At 35.9% G+C, this 15,507-nt stretch overlaps 1 protein-coding gene across 3 annotated transcripts; it reads left to right on the top strand.

Moving 5' to 3' along the window:
- Nucleotides 1-9,716: 9,716 nt before the first annotated feature.
- Nucleotides 9,717-14,218, top strand: LOC104892271 (hypothetical protein). Of its 3 annotated transcripts, none has more exons than XM_019249429.2 (8): nt 9,717-9,735; nt 10,270-10,402; nt 10,511-11,062; nt 12,332-12,470; nt 12,575-12,714; nt 13,526-13,588; nt 13,693-13,758; nt 13,856-14,218. In XM_019249429.2, the coding sequence occupies exons 3-8, from the start codon at nt 10,871-10,873 to the stop codon at nt 13,934-13,936; spliced, it is 681 nt and encodes a 226-aa protein (XP_019104974.1). In that variant the 5' UTR covers nt 9,717-9,735; nt 10,270-10,402; nt 10,511-10,870; the 3' UTR covers nt 13,937-14,218. The 3 variants fall into 3 exon arrangements, with proteins under 3 accessions (XP_019104974.1, XP_010676455.1, XP_048501124.1); XM_010678153.4 differs by lacking the exon at nt 9,717-9,735 and adding an exon at nt 9,757-9,941; XM_048645167.2 differs by lacking the exons at nt 9,717-9,735; nt 10,270-10,402; nt 10,511-11,062 and adding an exon at nt 11,109-12,251.
- The last annotated feature ends 1,289 nt before the right edge of the window (nt 14,219-15,507 follow it).

Raw genomic sequence — 15,507 nt, forward strand, 5'->3', positions numbered from 1 at the left:
AATAAAACAAAGAAACTATAAAATGAAACGGAAAAAAGTATATAATAAAAAGAATGAATAAGGTGGGGACCATGTTTCAAAGACATCAATTATTTATGCCCCGCCTCATTCATTAGTTAGCTAGTCCATAGTCAATTTATGCGTTTTTCTTGGCAATTTGGCACTATTCTATTAAAGCTTTCAAGGGAAAATTTAACATATTTTAATAGATGTACTAGAAGATTTGCCTATGTTCACTTTATTAAATTACTAGTATAGTTTACTACTTGTTTTAGTTTTCTTCTTTCTCTAAAAAGCCACCCATAACTTGCAAGTTTTTGAAATGCCCATTGTACATAGTATAAGGTTGTTCATTTTGGATTGTCTAATCTGATATGAAATTTTTGGATTGTCTAATCTGATATGAAATTTCGAACAGGAGAATGTGCGATGCGAATTCGATCTGAAAATTCGAGTTAAGTTAAATATCCGATAATTTGAAAATTTGAATTTTTTTAGGAATAATTTGAAAAAAAGTTTGATATCAGATCACCGAATATTTTCGGATATCCAATCATAGAGTCGGGTATTCTCGAATATCCAATCATAGAGTCGGGTATTTTTCAAATATTTCAAATCTGATACCCACAAATACCCGCATGTTTTGGATATCTAATCCTAAATATTCGAACACCAAAAAGAAGGACCATCCACATCCGCAAATACACTTACGAGTTATGTCTTTATTACTCCATTCATTTGTTTTTAATTTACATACTTTTCTTTTATCCATCTTTCTTTTAATCCATACATTGTTGTAGTGTGGTCTTTTCTATTATTGATAACATGTCCTATATACTTTCTTTGTTTATCATCCATATCATTCATTTTTAATATTTTAACACTTTTTAGTTTCTCTCTCCAACTTTTCAATTTTTTCTCTCATACTTTTCACTTCCTCCTTGATTGTCTCCGAACTGAAATAAGTAAATTGAAAAGAAACAAAAGGAGTATAATTTAATAGCCGAATAGACAATGAAGAAGTTTCTCTTTTAGAAAAATATTGTATAATTTAGTTGGTCCTTATGGTATACCTTGTTTAATTTGACACATCTTTTTTTTATGATTACTATTTGAGCTTTTACGCATATCAATACAAAATTTATACCATTAGTATTGAAATTATATATAAAAAATAAACCATCACCTTACAAGTATTGTCGACCATGCACTTACAATGTGTTTAATGTTGGAGTTAAGGCTTGGAAAAGCCTTGGCTCATTTTCTTGTTTGTCCCACATTGCTTGTGGGAGGGAATTTCTTCATGTTTATATATTTCCTCCCTCCTTCCATCTATTGAGTTGGTTCTAGAGATGCTTTTGTGGTTGGATGATATGTTTGGTTTGGGCTTGCTATCACACGCGCGCCGCCCGCCCGAACCGGGCCAGGGCCATGAGCCAAGGCCTTGAACTTAACTTAACTAAAGTTTTGGACCCGGGAGCTACGCGTGTGTGGCTGTTGGAATTCTGTAACGTTTTACCGTTACAGTATTCATGGCAATCCCTAATTATCCGCCCATTGATTTCTGTCTTGATTGCTGTCTGTTTTTTGGCTTGATTTTTCCCTATAAAATCAGTGCCATTCTGTTCAGTCAGAAACACACAAAAATAAACACTCTTCTTCTTCTTTTTTTTCCTCTTTTTTTTATTCTCTTACTTTTTCTTGGGTTTTCGTGCTATTCTCTAAACCTTGGGGAGCATTCCGGCCAAGTTCGATAACCACCATTGTCGGGCCGTAATTGCTTTCAAGTCAGTGATCTCCTATCACGGCACAGCCTTGCAAGTTATCTGTTTCTGCCTTTGCGAATCTTTTATTCCAACAATTTGAAAGCAATTAATATTATTTGCAATGGCAGAAAGTTCAACCAAATCAATGGCTCATCTGTCCAAACTTGAGTCCCTTGATGGAAATAACTACAAATGCTGGGCTCAGAAACTTCTTATGTTTTTCGAGCAATTGGATATTGACTATGTCCTGTTCAATGACTGTCCCACTGCCATTACGGCTTCTGCTGATTTCTTCTCCTTCTGCTGCTGTCATTAAGTAGAATGAGGATATGATTCTGAAATATGAAAAAGATAATGAAACAGTTCGTTTCCATCTCCTTAATCTGATGACTAATAATTTGTTTGATTTGTTTATGGTTCATAAGTCATCTAAACTGATTTGGGAGGCCCTTGAGAAAAAATATGGGGCTGATGATGCTGGGAAACAGAAATATGTTGTAGGAAAGTGGCTGTCTTTCCAAATGGTTGATGACAAACCTGTCATGGACCAAGTTCATGTCTACGAGAATTTATGTGCTGATGTTCTAAATGAGGACATGAAAATCTGTGAGGTTTTCCAGGCTAATGTTCTGCTGGAAAAATTTCCTCCTTCCTGGAGGGAGTTCCGTAACAATCTGAAGCATAGGAAAGAGTTGTCTTCTTTCAGGAACTGATCAGCCATATGAGGATTGAAGAGGCCAACCGATCAAAGATAATCAGGACTCGGCTCTTGTCAATGTTTCCAAAGCTAATCTGGTGGAATCTGTTGCTGCGCCAAGTTCTGATAAGTTCAAGGGTAAGGGCAAGAAGGTATTCAACAAGGGTAAGAAGCAAGGAAAAGTGAACAAACCAAGTGGTAAGATTCAAAAGAGGACCTTTGTTGCTATGTGTGTGGAAAGCCTGATCATAAGGCTTACCAATGTCCTCAACGCCAAGGTTCTGTCCAAAAAGAAACTCCTCAAGCTAACCTTGCTGTTTCGGATGATGTTATTGCTGCTGTGGTTGTTGAAGCAAATCTGGTCGAAAATCGTTCTGACTGGATTCTGGACACCGGGGCTTCAAGGCATTTCTGTTTCGAACAAGGAGCTGCTCCATGACTTCCAGGATGCAACAGAAGGTGAGTGCGTCTACATGGGGAATGCACTGCTGGAGTGCTTGGACATGGAAAGGTCACTCTAAAACTTACCTCTGGAAAAACCCTCTCCCTTTCAAATGTCTTGTATGTTCCTACTATGCGTCGTAACCTAGTGTCTGGTGCCTTGTTAAACAAAGCTGGTTTGAAAATTGTTTTTGAGGCTGACAAGGTTGTAATGACTCGTGGTGGGAATTTGTGGGGAAAGGGTATCTGAGTGGGGGTTTGTTTATTTTAAATGTTCTTCTTCTGTATCTGCTATTAATAAAACTGTTTGTGGTTCTGCTTATATTGCTGAGTCTTTAAATTTATGGCACGGTAGATTAGGACATGTGAATGTTGCTTCTATTAAGAGACTAAGGACCTTAGAATTGATTCCTAATCTGTCCTCAACCGATTTTCTAAGTGTCCTTTTGTGTTGAAGCAAAATTTACCAAGAAACCTTGCAAAACCGTGACTCAAAGGACCACCCAACTTCTAGAATTGGTTCATACAGACTTAGCTGACTTTCAGAACACTAGAAGTAGAGGAGGAAAATTCTGGTATATTTCCTTTGTTGATGATTACTCGAGGTTCACTAAGTTATTCTTAAGACCAAAAGTGAGGCAGGGAAGCTTTTTTGAAGTATAAGGCCGAGGTAGAAAACCAACTTGATAGGAAAATCAAGAGGGTTAGGTCTGATAGGGGTAGAGAATATGAGAACTTCTCTTGGAATGACCATTGTGAGAAATTGGGAATCATTCATGAACTTAGTGCTCCTTATGTACCCCAACAAAATGGTATAGCTGAAAGGAAAAATAGGTCCTTGAAAAATATGATGAATGCTATGCTTGTAAGTTCTGGGTTGCCTGATGAAATGTGGGGGGAAGCTGTTCTTTCAGCTTGTCATGTTCTTAACCGAGTTCCTCACAAAAGGTTAGATAAGACCCTTATGAGCTATGGAAGGGTTATCCTCCAAACTTGAGTTTTCTAGAGTGTGGGGGTGTCTAGCCAAAGTTGGGCTTCCTGACTATAAAAAGTCAAACATAGGACCTAAGACTTTTGATGCTGTATTCATTGGTTATGCTCATGCTGCATATAGATTCATGTCTTTGAGTGATAGGTCTATCTGTGAGTACAGAGATGCTGAGTTTTTTGAACATGTTTTTCCTTTGAAAAAAGGTGATGTTGCATCTGTGCCTTCTTGTTCTTCTCCTGCTGTTGATTTATCTACTTGTTCTACGCATGATGTTGTTCTACCTATAGTGATATTCCTGTTGATTTGACTTTGAGTAGTAGTTCAGTTGACATGCATGCTAGTAGTTCTTCTGTCGTAGATGAGCCTAGGAGAAGTAAGAGACCTAGAGTAGCAAAAGACTTCGGTTCTGATTTTGTTACTGCTTTTCTATCTGAAAGTTCTTGTGTTGACTTGTTGAGTGATGAACTAGTTTATGCTTTCATGATAGAAGAGGACCCAAAGACCTTTGATGAGGCAATGAGATCTGTGGATGCCAGTTTTTGGAAAGAGGCCATTAAGAGCGAGTTAGATTCCATAGTGTCTAACTCTACTTGGGAGTTGACTGACTTACCTAAGGGATCGAAGACCATAGATAGTAAATGGATCTTTAAAAAGAAGTTGAGACCTGATGGAACTATTGAGAGGTTTAAAGCTAGGCTTGTCATCAGGGGCTTCACTCAGAGGAAAGGACTAGTTACTTTGACACTTATTCTCCTGTGACTAAGATAGCCACATTAGGACCCTGCTTGCTCTTGCTGCTATTCATGACTTAGTTATACATCAGATGGATGTTAAGACTGCTTTCCTGAATGGTGACTTAGAGGAGGAGATTTACATGTCTCAACCTGAGGGTTTCGTGGTGCTAGGTCAAGAAGATAAAGTGTGCAAGTTGAGGAAGTCCTTATATGGTCTCAAACAAGCACCAAAACAATGGTATGAAAAATTTGATAGTACGTTGTGTCAAATGGTTTCATTGTAAACAACTCTGATTCTTGTGTTTATTCAAAATTGATAGGATCAGATTGTGTGATTATATGTCTTTATGTGGATGACATGCTGATTTTTGGTAACAACTTAAAGGTGGTTAATGATACTAAATTTTCCTGTCTTCAAAATTTGAGATGAAAGATTTGGGGAAGCTGATGTGATTTTAGGAGTCAGACTTAAGAGAGTCTCCGGTCGCATTTCCCTTAGCCAGTCTCATTATGTGGAAAAGGTGCTTAAAAAGTTTAATTCCTTTGATGTTGTTCCAGTGAGTTCTCCCTATGATTCTAGTATTCATTTGACCAAGAACTTAGGTGAAAGTGTCTCTCAAAGTGAATATGCGAAAATCATAGGTAGTTTGATGTACCTCATGAACTGTACTCGACCTGACATAGCTTATGCAGTGAGTAGACTTAGTAGATATACACATAACCCTAGTAATGAACACTGGAGTGCTCTTCATCGTCTTCTCAGATACCTAAAAGGAACTGTTGATTTTTGTTTGCACTATTCTAAATTTCCTGCTGTTCTTGAAGGATTTTGTGATGCAAACTGGGTATCTGGTAATGATGAGATAGTTCAACTAGTGGCTATGTGTTTACCCTTGGTGGTGGTGCTATATCGTGGAAGTCTTCGAAACAGACTTGTTATAGCACGTTCCACCATGGAGTCTGAGTTCATTGCCCTCGAGTTGGCAGGGCAAGAAGCTGAATGGTTGAGAAACTTGTTGTCTGATGTTCCTTTAGGGGGACAGGGCACCTGTCTCTCTTCACTGTGATTCTCAAGCAATTGGTGTTGCTAAGAACAGTGTCTACAATGGTAAGAAGAGACACATACGGATCAGACATGGAGTCGTCAAACAACTCCTGAAAAATGGGGTGATTTCTTTGGACTATGTGAGGTCCGAAAGAAATCTTGGACCCCTTTACTAAGGGGTTATCTAGGAGAGTTGTCCTAGAGTCGTCGAGGGGGATGGGGCTAAAGCCCATGTTGAGATTTTAGGTGGATACCCGTTTGGGTCAAACGAAGCCATAAATCTTAACTTGCACTACATTTCCCATCCCTATGACACATGGTAGTGCTTTTATCCATAGCCTATTGGTGGTGCTTCTGAGACGCACTTGATGGATATCATTGAGAGGTTGAGCATTTTGCTCTTAATAGTTCCATATCCCTTCGGGGTGGTGTTATTGAGAAACACTTGATGGACTACCTACGTAAGTGTGGAGGTTAAGCCGCCTTCTATGAAAGACTGGGCTGTCTTTCTAGAGCACTTATTAGACCCAAGGAATGCGCATGGCTATAAAGCGCTTGTGATGTATCGCGGAGATTGCACGATCTTAAGGTAGGTATGTGTTGTGGGGATGAGTTCAAGAGTAATTCACTCACTAGATAGTAAGTTGTTGCCTCATTTCACTATGCATCAATTCAAATCGAAAGATATTGGTGCTTAAGTACTTTCCTTACCCAGGAATTTCTTTTGCTTTTCTGAGCCTTTGTGGGGGATTGTTGGAGTTAAGGCTTGGAAAAGCCTTGGCTCATTTTCTTGTTTGTCCCACATTGCTTGTGGAGGGAATTTCTTCATGTTTATATATTTCCTCCCTCCTTCCATCTATTGAGTTTGTTCTAGAGATGCTTTTGTAGTTGGATGATATGTTTGGTTTGGGCTTGCTATCACACACGCGCGCGCGCGCCGCCCGCCCGGACCGGGCCAGGGCCTTGGGCTTTGGGGAATAGACTTAACTTAACTAAAGTTTTGGACCCGGGAGCTACGCGTGTGTGGCTGTTGGAATTCTGTAACGTTTTACCGTTACAGTATTCATTGCAATCCCTAATTATCCTCCCATTGATTTCTGTCTTGATTGCTGTCCATTTTTTGGCTTGATTTTTCCCTATAAAATCAGTGCCATTCTGTTCAGTCAGAAACACACAAAAATAAAACTCTTCTTCCTTCTCTTCTCTTTTCTCTTCCTGGGTTTTCGTGCTATTCTCTAAACCTTGGGGAGCATTCCGGCCAAGTTCGATAACCACCATTGTCGGGCCGTAATTGCTTTCTAGTCAGTGATCTCCTATCACGGCACAGCCTTGAAAGTTATCTGTTTCTGCCTTTGCGAATCTTTTATTCCAACATTTAATCTAACGATTAGTTTACCGTGAATCTATATGAAGAGGTTTTATCTAGTTTATCTTTCGGGGTTTGAATATGTTCTTGTTCATTGCCAATTTACTAATTTTTAAGATCATGCTATGGGTTTTTTAATTTTTTATTTTGGTATTTGTTTTAAACTTAAACAAAAAAAAGGATAAAGTTTCAACTGCTTGGTAAAGCGGTTAGTTAAATATCGCCCCAAAATTACATAAAATCGCTCCAAATTTATTTTTATAAACTAATTTACCCTTCCTCTTTTCCGCACCACCCACCACCACCTCCCACTCCCCTGCAACCACCCACCATCACTTACCTTCCCACTGCCACCCGCCACCTCCTCCACCACCCACCTGGAAGCAGGCGAAATTTTTTTACGAAGATGGGCGAACATCCAGGCCAGACGTTCGCCCATGGAGCAAACTTCCAGGCTAGACGTTTGCCATCATCGTCCTAAAAAAATTTCGACTTCTTCTAGGTGGCTGGTGGGTGGCTGTGGCAATGGGGTGGTGGTGGCATGAGGTGGATGGTGGTGGTGGTGGTCTAGGAAAGAAGATGGAAAATGTTAGAGATGTAATTTCAACTTTTTTGGGGCGATCAATAGAAGTTCAGATGCAAAATCACTATATTGAACTTGTATACCAAGAACATAAATGATATTCCATTCGTCTCATAATAGTCTGAATATTAACCCTTTTTGTTTATTTCAAATTAGTTTAAACAATTAGTTTTGATATAGTTCTACGATTATTGTATTGAATTTTTTACACCCCTTTTTCGACATTCTATTTTTATTAATTAAAAAACTCAACTTTGTCTCAACTTCAATAATAATAAAAAAAATACTCCACCGATTTCAATCACATCAACCTTTTATATAATAACATTTGATAAACAAACCACAACTTGTCATCTTAAACCATGTGTTTAAACAAATATTCAAATATTTCTCATAAAAAAATTATATGGTACTCCCTCCGTGACTCCGTCCCATAATTTAAGTCCCCTTTCGTTTTAAAGTGTCCCAAGAAAAAAGTTTTCTTTATATTTTAAGTCAATAATTATTCCTAAAATACTCTCATGAAACTAATGTAATTCCAACAAAGTTCTTATAATTTCAACTTCCAATGCACCATTATTAGTGATAAAATAGTTTTTTTTTTCCCATTGAAGTATTCTACACATTAAACCATGCAATATTAATGTGAAGTTTTATTTTTTATTAAAAAAAATAAATAATGTAAGTGTTTTCCAATAAAATGAATCTTTTTTAAACAAATAAAATAAATTTCTACTTTATCTTAAATCCTTAATAAAAATAGAATCAGGACTTATATTATGTAACAAAGGAGTTATTTATTTTTTAGAAGATAAGAATTGACCCCACAATGCTGAATTGGAGCCTACCTTCTTCGAGCCATTCGGTCAAGCAGAAATCCCATCCACCGAGGCCTTGGTCGCCTCCCACATCCACTTCCCTCGAATGGAATGTTGATGCATCCTTGAGAATGTGTGAGTCCAAGTCGGCAATTGGCGGGTCTTGAGAGACCACAATGGAAAATTCCTATGCCTTTTATCAAGCCCAATACCTTTTATGGAGATCAATCATGCGGAAATCCTAGCCATTCATCGAGCTCTCAAAATCTCCTCCTCCTTCGAGAGGACTTCACATTGCAAAATTGTGGTGGAGTCGGACTCCTCTAATGCTGTTAATTGGTGTAACGGGGACAACAATGCTCCGTGGAATCTGAATTTCACCATCAACTACATTCGAAATTGCATGAGAAGTGGCTCTGGAGTGGAAATAATCTACAAGAGCTGCGAATCAAATATCGTGGCAGATTCGCTTGCAAAGCAGGGTCTCACGCGTATGGATGAATTTATCGCTTGGTTATAGTCCATTCTTTCTGTAATTGGTAACGGTTGGTGGCTAATCCCTATGGTTGCAATTTGTAATTGATGCAATTTGTAATGGGTGGAGGACTAATATGTGTATGATGAAGCTACAGCTTCAAATGCAATAAAATGCACAAATTATCCAAAAAAAAAGAATTGACCCCACACTTGTCAATTATCTTTGAATTTTAGTGAAAAAGTTATGATGAACAAAATTCTCCTAGGAAGCTTATTGGATTAACAAAAGATGAAACAGAAACCATAATGTAGCTTCTTTGTACAATCCGGAATATAACACCTTCAACTTTCAAGGCTTCAACCCTTCACATACTTTATTTTTTCTTTTAAAAAAGGATTATGATTTATGCAGTCCTTAAAATTATATATAAGACATAAATTACTTAAAATAAAAATAAGTTGTAAATTTATGATTTTTTTTTTTTGCATCAACTAATGTAATAAATGATCAATTAATACAACTTATTTCCAATTTTAGCTTTTTATATACAACTCTGAGGACTGCATATAGTTTTTCCCTTTTAAAAAAACCTTAACCGAGATAAGAAATGGATCCAATAAAGAAGTCTTCTTGACCGTAACTCATAAACTCAAGCCGAACTCACTGTACTCAAGCCGAGCCGAGCCGAAAAGTAAAAGAAAGAAAAAAAAAGAGTAGTAAAACCGGCAATAACCGGTTAAAACCGGTGGAGCCGGTTATAAAGAGAAAATAAAAACCGTACGATAATTGCAGCAGGTCGTTTCCCCATGGCAGTTGGTAAGCATTTAGTGCGTGCTTCTCTCTTCTCTTTCTCTCTCCTCTCTCACTTACTCACTTACTTACTCACTCACTCATTATCATTTCTTCTACTACTTCATTTTCAGTAACTTCTCTCCTTCCTTAAACTTCTCATTAAAATATAGATCCGTTACATTTTTATTTTCATTTTATCATTCCACATTTTACTTCCTTCGTTTTTCAAGGTATTATAATAATATAATCTTTGAGTTTTGAATATTTCAAGAATTCTGAATTCTGAATTCTGGGTTTAGTTTTGTTTTATCATTTGAATTTGTAGCAACTTGGGTTAGTTGCTTTTTGAAAATCACGATATGGGTGTTTCTCAAAATCATTTCTTTTTAAAGCTTTTTAAAGTAATCTTATTGGAATTTGGTGTGTGTAAATTGTAATTATCTCCTTGTTTTTTGTGCTTTTGATTAATTACTCTTGTTAATCTTGATTAATGGCTTGAATTTCAAGTTTTTTTTTTTATGGTGTGTGCTTAATATTGGCGATTTTGGGTGCATGCAGTTGTTTTTAAGGAAGATGATGAAGCTCATTTATTTTCATGTGAATGTAAATGTGATTCTCTCTCATTGGAAATGAATAGTTCCTTGTAATAATTCACTGTCAGAAGTTGAGCTTCAGTATTTTATGAATCCAGGTCAGACTATAATTATGCTTATTTTTAATTTTATTTTCAATAATGTAGTATATCTGATTGATGAAATTAATCTAATAATTCTGTTTTCCCCTTCTTTTTTATTTTCAGGGATTATTATTGGGTTTCAGAAAATTTCAGAATCTGGGTTCTCTACATGCTAATTGTGTTGAATTACAAAAAGTTTGATCTGGGATTAACTTTGAAGATTTAGAGGTTAAAAAAGGTTATGGATTGTGATTAGGGTAATCTCAATTTGGAAGTAAATTTGATGATTTTGAGTGATTTTGAGGAAAATAGGATCTAACTCTGTATTGGGTTTGAAAGATCAATTGGTAAATATTTAGGCTAAAAGTAGAAGGATATTTGATTTAGATTCTTGGTTGATTTGGGTTTTAGTTAAATTCGTTGACAAGAAAATAAGTATATTGGGTAAATTTCTATTAGAAAAACAAGAAAAAAAAAGTGGAAATGATTGAATCAGAGTTATGTGCATCTCGGGTGATGTCACCATTTAGAGAAGAAAGTGGTGATGAAGAACTTTCAGTTTTACCAAGGCATACAAAAGTTATTGTGACTGGAAATAATAGAACTAAATCCGTTTTAGTGGGATTGCAAGGTGTTGTTAAGAAGGCTGTTGGTCTTGGTGGTTGGCATTGGCTGGTATTTTCCTCTACTCACTCTTCCACTTTCCTTTCTACATTGTCATTGTATGTGTTCATCATGCATTAGTGTGTGCGAATTCGGATTCATTGCTTACTTAGCTCCGTTTCTTTTTAATCTACGCACTTTGTATTTTGACACTATTCATATATTTCACCGTTTTACTATTATTGTGTGATTTACGCTTAAAGAAGAATATAGTTACTATTGGATCTTGTTAGATTTATGTCAATATATATTTTGATGATATCAACTTATAATTTTTACTTATTGATAGGTAAAGATATCTATCAATGGATGTATTTGTGTGTTGTCAAGTGTTATTGTCAAACACTGTAGGTTAAAAGGAAACTGAGATAGTATATAGTTTATTTATTCATCTTTTTTGTTGGTTAAGATTCACATTGTCAGAAGACACAAATTTATTATCTTCCTTGTTGCTATGATTTTATTATTGTTTTTGAACTAAAGTATATTTTCTTTTTTACTCTGGTTAGTTAATATCAGTAGGTTATTCCCATTGTCTTATCCAACTTTGTGGTAATGTTGACATTAGTGTAAATAATTATTGCTACAAGTATATTGTAGTAGTATATCATCTTTTGTCTTGGTTAAGATTCAGATTAGTTGTAATTGTTTGTCTTCTTGTGTAGCTTTATCTCTTATTGTTTATGAATTCAATTATATATGTAATCTTCAGAGGGATGTTGGATAGTTGAAACTTAATCTCTGTATGATTTTGTACGGGGTAATGTAAAGAACTGGCTTCATGTTTTATTTTCTATGATGAAATTTTGTGAGCTTAATCGGATCGAATGTCTTAAGTTTCTCGGAGGAAATGGTGAAAAGCTGTTAAGCAATCATCATTCTACTAGTGAAGCATGAATACTATTGCTAATGTTTGTTTAATTAGAGTACTTTTTCTTTTGGCATTTACCTATCAATTTTCTGGCATGACATGATTTTAGTAGTGGGAAGACTTTAGGGTCATTAGGCGTACTAATTTTTCGCAAAAAGAAAAGCAAATATAACGCAATGAAAAGACACAAAAAGTGCTGTTGTCAACTGTATGTAATATTCTTCTAATATAGTAAGTATTTGAGTATTGAATGTGCCTCCATTTTATATAATTATTTGGTGTATGAAGGAATTATATGGCTTCTTTTCACTTTCTGCCTTCTTGTCCTGGGTACTCAACCTCAAGTGATATGGTTGGTTTTGTTGTTTTATATATTGAAAACCATGTCCTAATATAGTGATATGTTGAAGGTTTTGAAGAATGGGATTGAGGTTAAGCTACAACGGAATGCACTGAGTGTGCTAGAACCACCTACGGGACACGAGGAAGATGATGAGCTTGATCACTCTAGCTGCAGCTCTGATCTTGGTGAGAAGGACCATGAATTTGGTAAGCTTCACCAATAGCTCAGATTCATTCTTAATATTGTGACACATGACATAAACACTAAAGTGAGTTTGTCTCATATCTGTATTGCTGTACAAATGTTGCAGGGAATAGCATGGAGTTTCACAAAGTGAGCAAGCCAAGAGTGCGCCATACTAGACCATGGGCTCCTCCATCTGCTTCAGCAAAGTCAAATCATCGGAATTGCTTGAAGGAACTGCACTCCAACATTCATACCTCTCACTGTGTAAGCATTTTAGCCCTTGCGGGTCTTGTATTATAGAAGAAATGGCATATACATTATCTTCAAGGGAGAAAATAAGGGTTGATAATTGATTTGAGATGCATCTTGGTCCTCTCTTAATTTATTTAATCTGATGGTTAGATCCATTTAAAAGGATATGGGAATTTTTGGCCAAAATATGCAAAATTTACCTAAATATAATAAAAAATATCTTTGGGCAATACTCATAACCGAGCTTGACTAAATACGATACTGTTTTGGGTATGATTAAGATATTACCCATTATGATATCTTTATCCTGTTGACTGTTGTCTATTTACATGCTTATAATTCTGTCAATTGGATTTCAATTTTTAATTCCAACTTTAGTGGCTGGAAGCAGGATATGGAGATGAAAATGTTTGCCTTTAGGCAAGTAGGTATATGATTGCTTTTGTTAGTGGTTGAAACTTATCTTACTGTAGGAATGATATATACATCAGATGGGGATTCAGATCTTATTATATATGCCTCATCCTAAACCATGTTCTTTTAAAAGCACAGTCGTCTTTGCTCGGGTTATAACAATGTTAATCACTGGATAGCCATTTTTGCTTCTTGTTAAGGAAACATAACGTTCCCGGCCCTACATAGAAACTACTAATATGTATCTTTTCCTATTTTGTTTTGAACATCTCAAAAATATTGTTGTTATGTGGTCCTAATTTTTGGTCACAAGTTTTCAGGACATAATATTATTGTATATTTGTATCTTTACTCATGAAGTATCTGATCAGTTGTGGTCCTAAAGTTTTCCTATGCTTGACTATGTCAGAGGCTGAACTTTGCTAAGCTTGGCAGTGACTCACTATGGAGGTATTTGAGCCGATTTCATCTGGTCAGTATAATATACTCCCTTGTCGATCTCTTTAATTCCACAGTATATTGTTGCCTAAATCTTCTTGTACTAAGTTATGTTAACCAAAAAAGTATACTATACAGGGGAGCATGAATTCTAGCTCAAGAGAGCAGATGGTTAACATTGTGCAGCGCCACTTTGCTTCACATGTACAGTTTCTCTTTGCGAATCTCTCTTTATATGACACTCAAAAGCGGGCAGAGATCATTACAATTACTAATATTTTGATTCATCTTGACATTTCAGCAAGTTGACGAAGTACAAGTGATTGCGGAATTCATTCGTGCTGCCAAGACACTGAGGAGTGGCAACAGAAGTAGGGAGTGAAAAAAAAATGAAGATAATTCAGGTGTTGTTGATCAGAGAAGAAGCTCTATGTAATTATATTATATATATATACATAAATCGTAGCCTAACTTTTTAGATGGGAACTCTAACTAAGACATGGTTTTGGAAGAGGGTTCATTTTACCTCAGCTGGCTAGAACTCGCCTCGCCCTCCACTCGGATTCTAACCTTGTAATCTCAAATCTGGTGTGTAGATTAGAAGGCCCGGTAATATTTATAACCTAAGTTCTCTCTGTTATATATATATTCCAGTTCTTGTGAATATATTTGCAGGTTTGGGCATGGTATTGGCATCAGCTTAATTCTATATTTGCATATATAACTTACTAATGTGACCCATATCACCTTTTTTTTAACCCTTTATATGGTTTTAAACTAAGTTTGAAGATAAGCTTCATATGATTTCAAACTCATATTAGTGTCTTCTAAAGGTAGGTAGGCAGACAATATGTTATGTATGTATGTACTTCCTCTGTTTTTTTTACTTGTTACATTTTGAATTCCACGCTTGTGGATGTACTATTTTGACTATTAATATTTTTAATTGTGTATTAGAGTAAAGTATAAAAAATTGATTTTATGAAAATATTTATTGAGATGAATCAAACGACATAGATTAATAGTGGAATTTAAAGTGTAGCTAGTAATTTGAAATGTGTGAAGTATGTATGTATGTATGAGAGTTCTTTTTCCTATTCTCAGTTCCCTTTGTTGAATTGTGAACTGTGCTGCTTTTTATGATAGACAAAGACCCATGAGGCCATGACAACTCAGACAAGAAAATGTAGGACCAGTGAATTTTTGTTTTACTATAAACTTTACCTTAACAATCATGGAGAAATCTTCTTTTCCTTTTTCTTTTTCGGTTTCGGGTGCATTATGAGATAAATTATCTTTCAATAATCAATAGGCATGAAGTTTATTGCGACTTGACTTCTACAAGAGATTTGCAACTCTATAAGAATCTTGTTAATTTTTTGCTGATTGTTTGTGTATTTTAGTTGTATTTTTGTATGGAGGAGACCAATTTGAGTAGGAAATTTTAAGAATGTTCGAATTTTAAGAAGCATGGGGGATTCATTTGTTTCCTTTTTTTTTTCTCATATCCTGTTTGTAGAGGTTTATTGCCTTATTAGATTGGAGTTAGTTTTCTCCCTCGAGAGGAGGGTGTCTTAACTTTCTTCATGTTTGAGCTAGTTTTGGAGCTTAGGCGATATCCCAATTTTTTTTGTACAAATTACAGTTTTGACCTCATATACATCCACCAAATGGAATCTATATGTACATATATGATCAAAACACGTGGATGTGGGGAAGTATTGCATGTTGCCATATGTCATCTTACCTTAATTACACAGTCATGTACCTGCTTTGTCTCCAACGTGATATTTCCTTAAAAGGAAAGATCAAAAAAATTGCATAAGAGATCTCAAACTAGTGACCTATTATTTTGTGATGTAATGATTACTAAGTTATGACTTGAATTGTAACAAAATGTTCACCACAAATTATACATCTTTATGAAATTATCTAGGGAATCATCCAGATCCA

This window comes from Beta vulgaris, chromosome 5 (assembly GCF_026745355.1).
Source record: "Beta vulgaris subsp. vulgaris cultivar EL10 chromosome 5, EL10.2, whole genome shotgun sequence".
Classification (NCBI taxonomy): Eukaryota; Viridiplantae; Streptophyta; class Magnoliopsida; order Caryophyllales; family Amaranthaceae; genus Beta; species Beta vulgaris.